At 39.9% G+C, this 12,692-nt stretch overlaps 3 protein-coding genes across 4 annotated transcripts; all 3 read left to right on the forward strand.

The window, feature by feature from the left end:
• Nucleotides 343-5,744, forward strand: LOC109707889 (probable inactive shikimate kinase like 2, chloroplastic). The gene is made up of 8 exons (XM_020229415.1): nucleotides 343-637; nucleotides 1,295-1,485; nucleotides 1,598-1,792; nucleotides 2,797-2,858; nucleotides 3,153-3,219; nucleotides 3,305-3,423; nucleotides 4,471-4,647; nucleotides 5,321-5,744. The coding sequence occupies exons 1-8, from the start codon at nucleotides 404-406 to the stop codon at nucleotides 5,404-5,406; spliced, it is 1,131 nt and encodes a 376-aa protein (XP_020085004.1). The 5' UTR covers nucleotides 343-403; the 3' UTR covers nucleotides 5,407-5,744.
• LOC109707890 (senescence-specific cysteine protease SAG39-like) lies at nucleotides 7,033-8,599 on the forward strand. The gene is made up of 2 exons (XM_020229416.1): nucleotides 7,033-7,576; nucleotides 7,727-8,599. Exons 1-2 carry the CDS (start codon nucleotides 7,129-7,131, stop codon nucleotides 8,326-8,328), a joined length of 1,050 nt encoding a protein of 349 aa, XP_020085005.1. The 5' UTR covers nucleotides 7,033-7,128; the 3' UTR covers nucleotides 8,329-8,599.
• LOC109707680 (6-phosphogluconate dehydrogenase, decarboxylating 1) lies at nucleotides 9,473-12,414 on the forward strand. 2 transcript variants are annotated; one of them, XM_020229145.1, is made up of 2 exons: nucleotides 9,473-9,644; nucleotides 10,765-12,414. In XM_020229145.1, exon 2 carries the CDS (start codon nucleotides 10,770-10,772, stop codon nucleotides 12,225-12,227), a length of 1,458 nt encoding a protein of 485 aa, XP_020084734.1. In that variant the 5' UTR covers nucleotides 9,473-9,644; nucleotides 10,765-10,769; the 3' UTR covers nucleotides 12,228-12,414. The 2 variants fall into 2 exon arrangements, with proteins under 2 accessions (XP_020084734.1, XP_020084735.1); XM_020229146.1 differs by lacking the exon at nucleotides 9,473-9,644 and adding an exon at nucleotides 9,659-10,681.

Here is a 12,692-nt window from a genome sequence, read left to right on the forward strand (position 1 = left end):
TTGTAAGGGCCAATAATATGGGCCTAGGGGAACCTAACCAACGGACCAATGGATATTGGGCCAAAACATGAACAAATGCATAGTCAATCCAAAGTGGCCCATTAATAGGACATTCCCAATCTCGGTCGGAGATCATACTTGAATAAAAATTGGGCCGAGATTTTTGGCCCATTTAATTGGGCAGAATCATCCGCAACTGCTTGCAACTTTGTTGAGGTCAGATAAGTGGGCACGTTTAATTAACCCGGTCCGATTATTTAACCGGGCCGGCCCATTATCAACCCGTTCTCAAATTGCTTTTCTCCCTCCCACGTTTTATTTAACGGCTTAACTTATCCTCTCCCTCCCTCCCTCTCTCTCTCTCTCTCTCTCTCATTTCGAGTTACTCCTCTTGAGAACGCCAATGGCGGCGTCTCTCCTCTCCGCGCTCTCCTTCTCCCTCCAAAACCCTAGAGAAACCCTAAAAGTCCCTCGCCCTCAGATCCCTCTTCTCGGCTCCCCTCTCCTTCTTAGAGCTAGAAAGGCTCTTACCCTTCCTTCTCTTCTACCCTCTCGACATCTATCCTCCTCGGAGAGGCTTCGATCGGTTCCCAACGCACGTGTCTCTTCCACTCCTACCGCAACTAGAAACTACGAGGTAATGCATGTTTCTTGTCGTGTGAATCGATGGATCGTTCTTTATATGCTTGAATCTTATTATTGTGGTGAGAAATCCCCGGCTCCTTCGATTCTTTTTATGCAAGAAGTAAGATTAGGGTTTCGATGTTGGTGATGTATAGAATTTTGAAGAGTTATCATACGGTTTCTTTTATTTTATTCTGGGAATACTGTTGATCTTATTCTTGAGCTGAAAGGGTCGATTTTCCTCACAAGAGGTATGATGAGGGGTTTCGTTAATTTATACATTCTTCTGACTTGCAAGGAGTATGAGTAGGCTTTAAAAGTTGATATAACTCTGTGAGTACTATGATACGGGTTTCTGTATTACTATTGATCGCATTCTTCAGATGAAAATTCTGTCGTCCCTTTGATTTTTTTCCTGCAAGAATTATGAATAGGGTTGTGATAATTGTTACATTATATTGAAAGAATGATAAGATTACGCCTTTTTTTTTGGTACACTAGAGGTTATTTGACATAAATCATTAGAGATAATTAATGAAGTTCACAAGTGAGTGATTGTTGAGCATGCAATATTTTGGCATGTGGCATTATTTATGCCCCTTGATATTATCTGAATTTATCCTGTAATGGTGTTCAAACTAATGTAAATGTCGTATGACGCTTTGTACAGTTTGCTGATGGTGTTGCAGAGGTAGAATTGAGGTTAGATATTGGGGCATTAGGTGTGCAAAGTTCGAGAGATGTTTTTGTGGATGTAGATGAGACTTCATTATTGATTAGAGTTAAAGTTGCCGGAACCCTCATAACTCTTATGGAAACAGATCGTCTGTTTGAGAGGATAAAATCTTCAGAAACAATATGGTAGTTACAAGAAGAATTCAAGATTCATATTGAAACTTTTACTTTGATATGTAAGATCACTCAAATCTTTTATTCAACTTTGATTGGAAGTTCCCTCTTCTTTTTGTGACAGGTACATAGATGAGGATCAATTGGTACTTAATCTGAAGAAGTATGACGCAGATTTGAAATGGCCTGATATCAAGGAATCTTGGGAGTCGCTTTCTGTAGGAATACCTCAATTATTAAAAGGAACTTCTGTTTATATTATTGGTGATTCCACAGAGATTAATGAGGCAGTGGCTAAAGAACTTGCTAACGGCATTGGGTATGCATGTTTTCTCATAATTGAGCTTGAAACTTATCACTTTGAAGAACTTTGCAATAATTAACTTCATAATCTGTTATGTGCCCTTTTTAATTCAAGTAATACATTTGGCCGAAATGATGACCAAAACGATGTGATGGTTCAATTATCTAGTGATAGTTGGGCTAGTGCAGGAGTTAAGCACATACTTGAAAGTATTGAAGAGTACTTCATTCTAACATGTAACACTGGGAATTTATGTGGTGGTGTTTACCATGGTAACTATTTATTTTATGTTGATATGTATCAACATGCCTTGGCATGTGACTAGGCAGTGCACGATAGGTGTTCTAAGGTTATGTGGAGTGGCATGAGCTCAACAAGCAGGACCTTTTACCTTGGTTAGGCATGGGCTCTGTTTGGCCCAGCTGTGGTCGGATTCCTCACTGCACCTGTCTGAGTTGAGGGAAAGCACCGAGCCAGTGTTGTGACGAAACACATAGAAACAACAGTTTTCTGCATTTGCTGGCCACCACGACACTTGGATAATTAAAGCCAAATGGCCTGTTTGGCCCGGAAGAGTGTCCGACAAACACAAAAGGTGAGCCAAACAGGTCGGCGTAGAGGGAGCATGTGAAGCTACATATTTGAGGAAGATGTGATGTCGGAATGAAAACCTACTTTTTATCGACTTGCACTACCGTAAAGAGTTGAATGTTACCAACAGAATTAGAAAGTTTGCTTGAAGTGAAATACCACCATAATTGTGTTCTATGTAGACTTAGTAGGTCGAATTAGAAGTTGTTCACTCAATGGATGCCATGGAACTGCATGGCATTCAAAATAGGCTGGCACCATTATGTTCTTTTTTTTCTTCCTGCACAACTTCTGTTCACAGAATTTATATTACTCTCTTGATTTGTTCATATTATACCATTTTAACATATTGTTAAAGTTGGGGCATGTTTAGTCTAACATCTATCCAATGGTCCTCAAAATTGATTTTTATGTATGTGATGTTGCAGATATGTTCCACTTTATACAAGTGAACTGCTGGAAAGATATGCTCAACAATCAGTCGATTCATGTATGGATAATTTATTTATGACCTAAATTACTGGTACTGATAAAGATTAGAACTAAAGTAGACAATTTTCTTTCTTGTTCAGCATCTCTTTTACAATTTTGTGGTTCATTTTATTTTCAGCATTTTTCATACTATCTATCTTTTAGCATATCTTATGTTAAACTATAGTGATACATGTTCCCTATATTTCGCTACATATATTTTAAGGCTTTGGTCATCCTATGCCTCTTCGAAGCCTTAGTTTTTCAGTATTTTTCTCTTTGCAGTGCATTAATGAAGTGTAATAACTTCCAGGGGTGGCTTCGGAAGGAGCTGATAGTGTTGCTGCGGCAGAAAGTGCTGTATTAGAAAGTCTTAGCAGGTCTAATCCTATGACTTCATAATATTTGAAGAGTTTTGCCTAAAACTTGCATATTAAATTTGTAAAAATATGCTATTATTTGTAGTCATGTTCGTACTGTCGTTGCTACGCTTGGGGGGCAGCATGGAGCTGCAAGTAGACCTGACAGGTGGCGACATCTTCATGCTGGCTTCACTGTATGGTTGTCCAGATCTGAAGCTATAGGCAAGGCGATTTTCTTCACCTTTCCATTCTGCAGTATTCAAAGACAAATAGTTGCTACCGTGTCTCTTAGGATTGATCATGTCAGTTTGGAAAATGATTTGGCACGATATACTTCAGCAGCTTAATATCGATTTGAGGGCCAGAATGTACGCTCAATAAGGGCGGAATGGAGAAAGAAAACAATTCCTAAACAATATGTAACGAATGGGATCTCCTTGTTGGATGTATATGGTGGAGGACGTGGCTCGAGGAAATAAAAGAATATTCACTAACCAATCCACATCGCTAGAGTACATGGAAAAAATTTACATCAGATTGTAGGATCCTCACTTAAAAATTAGATTGTGCGCAAGCGCGTGCGTGTGTGTGTCTAGTTGCCTCGTATGCTTTGTTCATTACTTATGAACGAAGATGGTGAGGCTTTGGCTCTGCCGATGTTTCTCAAAAGTTTTTACAGTGTTCATGAACTTTAGATAGTCTTCTGTTCAAGTTGGAAACTTCCTAATGATCATTATCTGCTACTTTTGGTGTATTATCATGTTCATTGTCTGTTGTCAAATTTGTGGACAAAATTTTGTATTGAGAATTGAGTTATTGTGTTGTGCCAAAATGAAGATTGAAGACGGTGCTTCCCTTTGCGGTTTTCCATGTAAATCATGTTTTCGCATTTTGATTTCCGCATCCATCTTGTGTATCACAGTGTAAAACATGTGGCACATGACAGCAAAATGCATGAAAGCACTACAAAAAATATATGCAAGTTGCAATGCACCTCTTCAATTCCATCTAAAGAGTAGTTGTCTAGATGCACGAACCTTCATTTTTTCCTTTTGCCTGTTGTTACTTAAACAAAATTATCGTGTCTTGTTTGTAATTGTTGCAGTGAAAAATAAACTGAGAAATACAAAGTTGTGTGTGTGTTTGTTGACATTTAGTTCTTACATGAGATATAATATTCTTCAGATGCAGTTGTATATTATATTTGCAGTAAGAGAATGTTCTTTTGCTGTGTTTTCTTATTCTTGAGATCCTAGTTTGATTGTACAGATGAAGCATCTGCAAAGGAAGAGGCTCAAAGGCATATAGAAGATGGAAGTTTAGCTTATACAAAGGCAGACATAGTCGTGAAGCTCGGGGGATGGGATATAGGCTATGCTCGAGATGTGGCTCAGGGGTGTCTAAGTGCTTTGAAACAACTAACCCTATCAGATAAGCAGCTTGCAGGTACCCTATGTTTTTGCCTCCCCCAGAATGCTCAAAGAAGCTGCCCTTTTTCTTCTAATTAAGCTTTAAATTAGTAGTTTTTTCTGTTTTCATCATAGAATCCATCCTTCTCCGTGCACATTTACCTCGTTCTATTTCCAAATGGACAATGGCCACAAAAAGGTGCCCTGAAATGAGTTATTATTTGCCAGACTGGATTACCACATCAGTCATTGCTACTTTTAATTCTTACCATTTTTAAAGAAAATAATTCTTTTGTCCGGAAAGGCTGAAACTCTCTGGCCAATCAGAATTCAGAATAGGGGTGTACGAAGTCCTTGGATGATGTGGTGGACCAGGTCAGCTGTAATAGTTTGTCATCTAAATGACTAAATCCATAGGTCTCACCTTATCTTGTTACTGGGTTGATCACTTTCTGGCGTTAAACCCTTTTTCCTTACTCTCCTTTTTTTGGTTGAATTATCTGTGAAATGTATCCAAGTTTTTTGGCCAAAACCTGCAAATTCATTCTAGTACAAGTCTGTGTTCAGTTTCTATACTTCTCTAGCTGTTCTGATATTGATTTGACATCTCCATGGACACAGTTCTATTAGAAATGCTAAATGCTCTCTCAGTTCAATTTATTGGTAGCAGATATCAATTTCTAACTGTTATTATTGGTGTTGCTTGTTAGGAAAGAAGAGTCTTTACATTAGGTTAGGGTGCCGAGGAGATTGGCCTAACATCAAGCCTCCTGGTTGGGACCCGTCAAGCGGGTAGATCCCTCTCTTCAATCTTAACAAAAAGCATCTGCAATGTTGTAATGACAAGTTCGATTGCAAATTTGTTCATTAGAACCACCAGAGTAAGTACATGATGTTTCAAAATTAACCATATTTCTTTGGGGTAGTGGCGGTAAATGATTTTTTCCCTTTTCCTTCCGTGGAAAAATTCCCATGAAGTGCAAGCGCTCGAAAACGGATGTTACTTGAGAAAAATTTGGAAATGTGTTGGTCCATATCTTTGCCGAATTCATCTGCTAGTGTACGACCACGGTGTATTAACATGGATATATTTGGTTGGCAAACTTCTATGTTATTTTCATACAGTTTTATGCATTGGTTAGCTTTATGTGACCACCCTGTATAGGGCTAACAAATAAGCATCTTTTCTCTTTGATTTGAGCCTGATCGAATGACCTAAACCTAACTTCGATTTCCGTATTTGCATACTTACATAGACATCAACTTTGTTACGAAATGCCACAATTGTTGATGGGATAGTTTCGTAGGCTTGGTGTGCATAAGTGCTGCAGCAAAATTGTGGATCAAATGAATAGTTTTGATTCGCAACTAACTGAAGAGAACAACTTTGGAATTTTGCTTGACATGGCCGTCGGAAAAATAGTAGAACAGAGCAACCCAACTTTTGATGCGCCCAACCTGAGCTGTCGTTAAATCATATTGCTGGGCAAATTAATTTCGCTTATAGAGAAATGTAATCTGGGTTTTTGAATAAAATCAAAAACTATTGGAATACAAAAAAGGATAACGTCCTCAACCCGAGGAACTCTGTTAGTTTTATGTGGCTTTGATCGCGTAAGCTAGCGAATAACGATCAAAATAGATATTCAAATAGCATCTGTATGACAACGAAATGGAAACACAAATAACGATCAAAATAGATATTCAAATAGCATCTGTATGACAACGAAATGGAAACACAATTAGTAAACAGATACCAACTAACAAGAACAAGTGGGAACTGCAAGGCAAGATACCATGATCTTGTACTTATCTTCCAGGCTGTGGTTACTACAACAAGAAGGGCCTTTTATACACACACGGCCCTACTCATTTTTGCATATATTCTTGCAAAAAATTAAACTTTTAGGCATTTGCCAATTCATATGAAAAACCAATATAGATTTTGGATAACAAAAAAAGTCTCTCACAATGGAGCGTACATAAAATTTGGCATCAATAGATGATTCTATCAGGGGCATTAAAGTAATTTCATCGGCAAAACCCTCCCTCCCTCTCCTTAAAAAAAAAAAAAAGAAAAAAGAAACAGTTGGTAACGTGGGCAAGGCTTTAACATACAATGCATGCAAATAATAGGAAACAACACATTCAACTGGGAATGCAACTCCCATCCAAAATGAAAGATTCCAACAATGGAATCATAGGGAGCCATCCAAATGATAGAGGCGTCACCACGCAAACCAAATTAAAAAGAACAATTAATGGCTTTGCCGTTTGTTCACAGCAATTAACCCCAAAATTAGCACTCTCCTCGATCCCTATTCTATTCCCTTTCCTCATCATCTAATTAAATCAATGCAAACCCCACGGCACGTATATATATATATATACATGCATGTCCTTAACTTAACTGACGTCCTTAACTTAACTGGAATCCTTCCTATATAAGCCATCCTAACGCAAGAGCTAAAACACAGTACATGACCGGAATTAATTAAAAGCACAATCTAAACTAAAGATGGCTTTCTCGCAATCCGAAGTTGTAGTTTTCTTCCGTCTAGCGTTGCTCGCTTTCCTGCTCGCCGACTCGGCACCTCGCGCCACGGCGCGCTCGCCGGCCGACATGCTGATGCGCGAGAGGCACGGTCGGTGGATGACGCGGCATGGGCGAACGTACACGGACGCCGCTGAGAAAGAACGGCGGTTTGCGACTTTCAAGGCGAATGTCGAGTTTATCGAGATGTTCAATGCGGGAGGCCATAAGTACTGGCTAGGAGCAAACCAGTTCGCCGACCTCACGAACGAGGAGTTCAGGGCCATGATCGACGGACTCCGGTCGTCGGATTCTCGCGCGGTGGGATCGAAAAGCAACGGCTTCAGGTACGAACATGTTACTGCGGTGCCTGCATCTCTGGATTGGAGAACGAAGGGCGCAGTCACCCCAGTAAAAGACCAAGGCAGTTGTGGTGAGTAAAATGATGCACGCACGAATTCCCTCTTCTAGCTAGATCTATCTATCTATCTATCAAACTATATATAAATATGCGCTAACTAAACTAAACTAAACTAAACTAACCTAACCTAAACTAAACTAACAACGTCACACATGCATGCAGGATGTTGCTGGGCATTCTCTGCAGTAGCTGCAGTGGAAGGGATCACCAAGATTAGAACCGGCAAGCTGATCTCATTATCAGAGCAAGAGCTTGTGGATTGCGATACGGAAGGCGAGGATCAAGGCTGCGACGGCGGCTACATGGACGACGCCTTCGAGTTCATCGTAAAGAACGGCGGCCTCACGACGGAAGCCAACTACCCCTACCAAGGAACCAACGGCACGTGCGACGCGAAAATGGCGGCGCGTTCGCGTGCGGCTGCCACCATCACAGGATACGAAGACGTGCCGGTGAACAGTGAGGCGGCGCTTCTGAAGGCAGTAACGCAGCAGCCGGTGTCGGTGGCGGTCGACGGCGGCAGCATCGGCTTCCAGTTGTATGCCGGCGGGGTGCTGACGGGGGGTTGCGGAACGGAGCTAGATCATGCGGTCTTGGCGATCGGATACGGCACCGACGGTGGCGACGGAACGAAGTATTGGCTCATAAAGAACTCATGGGGCGAAATGTGGGGGGAGAAAGGATATATGAGGATGGAGAGGGACGTCGAGGCCAAGGAAGGGCTTTGCGGCATCGCAATGATGGCTTCGTACCCGAATGCTTAAGGAGAATAAGATTGATTAATTAATGGAGGGGCTAGTTTAATTATTATATATAAACTTAATTTCACATATATTTATAGCTAGCTAGGTGTGTTTGCTTAATTCCATTCCATGCATGCATGTTTCTCTTTGAAATATTGTGCATTATTATACTTGCTGTTAATGGGTGTGCTAGCTCTTTAATTATGTTGGCCTTGGGGGTGCAATGCAAAGTACATCGACATTGGAGATCGAGAAAGGAATTACGTTGCATGCATGCATGCTTATTGAAGTATTTCAGTATTGTGTGATTGATACATGAGTTTAAATCTTAATTTTACCACTATTTAATATTATATTAGTGTTGATAATCATCATCTCAATATGCAAATCCGTACACCAACCCCACATTATGCAAAGTGCAAAACTTTTTAAATTTACAATTGAGGTAATCATTTGGTGTAATAATTTAAGGCCTCCCAAGTAACATACGACCAAATATCACCTTTTTTGTTTTTCTACTTCTTTAAAAAAAATTTTGCCGAGAGTGTTACTAGGAGCACCAAAAAGGGTCCGTTCAGAAACTGTCAATATGCGATCACTAAAAACTTAACATTTCAATTTTTTTAATAAATTTAAAAAATCATTCTGTAGAGAAAAATTAAAATAAAATAATCTAGATATATGGTTATATTTTTTTAGTACCAATAGATAAACAACAAAAGTCAAAGTGCAGTAGCATAGAAAATTTCTAAATTTTGAGCACTCTTTATTTTTTTATTACTTTTTAATTATTAATCAATATAATTAATTGGCTATCAATGATTAGTAGTTCGCTAAATTTACATTTCTTTAATCTCAAAAAGTTATTTGAATTGTTAAAATTTAAGAGAATTATCGTTAAATCTTATAATTTTATTGTCTTAATCGAGAAATCTCAAATAAAGCAAAAAATAAAACATAAAATTTATTTTAAAATAATTTATATATGGGGTTCCCCTATAGAGTGAATGCAATGGATTTCACTGCATGGTAGGTGAGGTGTGTACTGGGTACAACTTTGGGTGCGCCAACCATTTTCCATAAAGGAATCGTACCGTTTTTTAATTCACCGACCCCTCGGGCCCTCACCAACAAAAATGAAAAACTCATACCTTTTCTGAATATTTTATTTTATATGCCTTAAATAAAATTATTTTATTTTTTAAATTTTATTTTTTAAAAATTCTCTACTATATATTTATGGTCACCCCAAAGTAAACGAAGTAAAAAAATAATCTCCAACCTAACTGTTTTTTGTTTTGGGTAGGGTGGTGTGAAAGAGAGGAACCTACCAAAAGGTTTGATTTTTCGCTAATCTCTTATTAGTAAATTAGATCTACGAGTTCTCGAATTCATTGTTGCTTATTGATGAAATCTAGTCTTTCTTAGTATTGTGTTTTGCTGAAATTTTGTGTTGGATTAGCTTTTCTCTTCTTCTTTTTTTTGCATCAGAAATGGTAAAGATATGATTTTTGGCGGTTCTTACGGGTTCTATTTCATGATTTGTGTAATTTTCGTTGCTTTTGGTCGGTTTTTTTTAAGTTCACCTGTGTTTTGTACAGTTTCACCATGGAATTTAGTCGAAAGATTTAAACTTTTTGGATTCGGAATATTCTGGTTGATCCGTGTATGCTATTGTCAGATCTCAACGATGTGATTACCATGTGTTTGTGAAAATTCCCAAGAAAAAGGTTATTTTGCCTTTTGGTTATTATGTAGAACTTTGATGCTGAGTTTTGCTTGCAAGTTCTCGTTTGCGTTGTGGGGAACGGTCTCTTTGGAGCTTTATACTAACCATAATTCACATTACATCCACTGCTAATCTTATTTCATATTGTTGGTGCTGTGTTGATGGATCTTATGCGTTTTTAGTTGTAAATATCTATTTCCTTTCTTAGATTTGTCATGAGGAAGTTAATTATCCTATAGATGGTAAGATGACGGTCTTAATACTGACTGTGGATTTTGTAAAAGAGCTATTAGATCTCTGATTTACATGGTAGATTTATTTGCTTTTGTCGTGGACTTCTATACTGGATTAGATAATGTATTCTGTCGAAAAAGATGCCTCACACATCTGCTTAAGAAAAAAAGGTAAGCAATTTACCATCAACAGTAGACACGTTTCTCTGATTGTAAGAATTCCTTGTTATAATGTTCAATACGCATATCTGTTGTGATATGCTTAGCTCTTTTTGGTTTCTGAATAATCGTATACTTGTAATCTGAGCTACCAATTCGCATATATAGTTTAGACTGAGGATTAGCTTCTGATCTACCAAGTGTTGGATAGCTCGTCATGTTCTGGTTCTTCCCCTTCTGTATCATTTCTGAGGTCTGGTAACGCGAGTGTTTTTACTTCTGGTTGATTTATTCATTCCGTTAATCATGTTCTTGTATGTCAACGTCCATGACTAGGCAAAATGGCTCTCACAAGAATCGGCTTGGCCGGTCTTGCCGTCATGGGCCAAAACCTAGCATTGAACATTGCTGAGAAGGGCTTTCCCATCTCCGTGTACAACCGCACCACATCCAAGGTTGATGAGACTGTAGAGCGCGCCAAGCTCGAAGGTAACCTTCCGGTCTATGGCTTCCACGACCCTGCGTCCTTTGTCAACTCAATCCAGAAGCCGCGCGTCATCATCATGCTCGTCAAAGCTGGTGCACCTGTGGATCAGACCATTGCGACGCTCTCAGCTCACATGGAGAAGGGCGACTGTATAATCGACGGAGGCAACGAGTGGTACGAGAACACAGAGAGGCGGGAGAAAGCCATGGCCAAGCTTGGTCTTCTGTATCTCGGGATGGGAGTTTCCGGGGGAGAGGAGGGCGCTCGACACGGACCTTCTTTAATGCCCGGTGGGTCATATGATGCCTACAAGAACATAGAAGACATCTTACTCAAAGTGGCGGCCCAGGTGCCCGACAGCGGGCCCTGTGTCACATACATAGGTAAAGGAGGTTCGGGCAATTTTGTAAAAATGATCCATAATGGTATCGAGTACGGGGACATGCAGCTTATTGCAGAAGCTTACGATGTGCTTAAATCAGTAGGAAAGCTAACTAACGTGGAGTTACAGGAAGTCTTTTCCAAATGGAACAAAGGAGAGCTCCTCAGCTTTCTGATTGAGATCACCGCAGATATATTTGGAGTAAAGGATGATAAGGGCGAGGGTTATCTGGTCGACAAGGTCTTAGATAAAACCGGCATGAAGGGCACCGGAAAGTGGACCGTTCAACAAGCAGCTGAGCTCTCAGTGGCTGCTCCGACAATCGCTGCATCTCTTGATTCAAGGTTCCTTAGCGGATTAAAAGAAGAAAGAGTTCAAGCCGCCAAAGTGTTCAAATCCGGTGGTTTTAATGAAATTCTGGGCGGTGATCGACCTGTGGATAAGGCAAAGTTGATCGAAGATGTGAGACAAGCCCTTTATGCTTCGAAGATATGTAGCTATGCCCAAGGCATGAATTTGATTAGGGCAAAGAGTAAAGAGAAGGGATGGGATCTCACATTGGGCGAGCTCGCGAGGATTTGGAAGGGAGGGTGCATTATCCGCGCTATCTTTTTGGATCGAATTAAAAAGGCTTATGATCGAAACCCCGAGCTATCGAACCTCTTGATGGACCCGGAGTTCGCGAAGGAGATCATGGACCGCCAATCAGCATGGAGAAGAGTTGTTTGCTTAGCTATTAACTACGGAATAAGTACTCCCGGTATGTCGGCAAGCTTGGCTTACTTTGATACATATAGGAGGGAGAGGGTGCCTGCAAATTTGGTCCAAGCTCAGCGAGATTATTTTGGCGCGCATACTTACGAGAGAATCGACATGCCCGGGTCATTCCACACCGAATGGTTCAAGACTGCGAAGCAGTCCAAAATGTAAGGTATTTTCTGGATTTAATGAACCCGAATGAAATAACTTGTCGGGATGAGGTCCTCATTGTCGGCGCCAGAAATCTGCGTATGTTGTATTACTTCTTTTCTTTTTCCTGCACCTGCAAAATAATGTCGCAGACTACAATTAAGTGACATTTTAAGCCATTTAATTTTGAAATTTTGTGTTGTGATCATTCTGCAAGTGTCATGTTTGGTTGCTGCGTGTTATTATTATTTGTAAGGCATGATGTCTGAATTAATCGTTTTCCTCTTATCGCTCCACCAAATGCCCCACGAATTTTCTACATATTATTATTCTTATTGGAAGTTCCTCAAATCCGCCGGACTATAAAAAAGTTCACACACTGATCTTCACCCTCGATTGCTCTCAGTTCCTCTTTTGACCACCTACGTGATTTGAGTTATACTACACTCACTGACTCGGGGAAATCGGATTCTAACTCGCCGAGCA

Source organism: Ananas comosus, linkage group 3 (assembly GCF_001540865.1).
Source record: "Ananas comosus cultivar F153 linkage group 3, ASM154086v1, whole genome shotgun sequence".
Classification (NCBI taxonomy): domain Eukaryota; kingdom Viridiplantae; phylum Streptophyta; class Magnoliopsida; order Poales; family Bromeliaceae; genus Ananas; species Ananas comosus.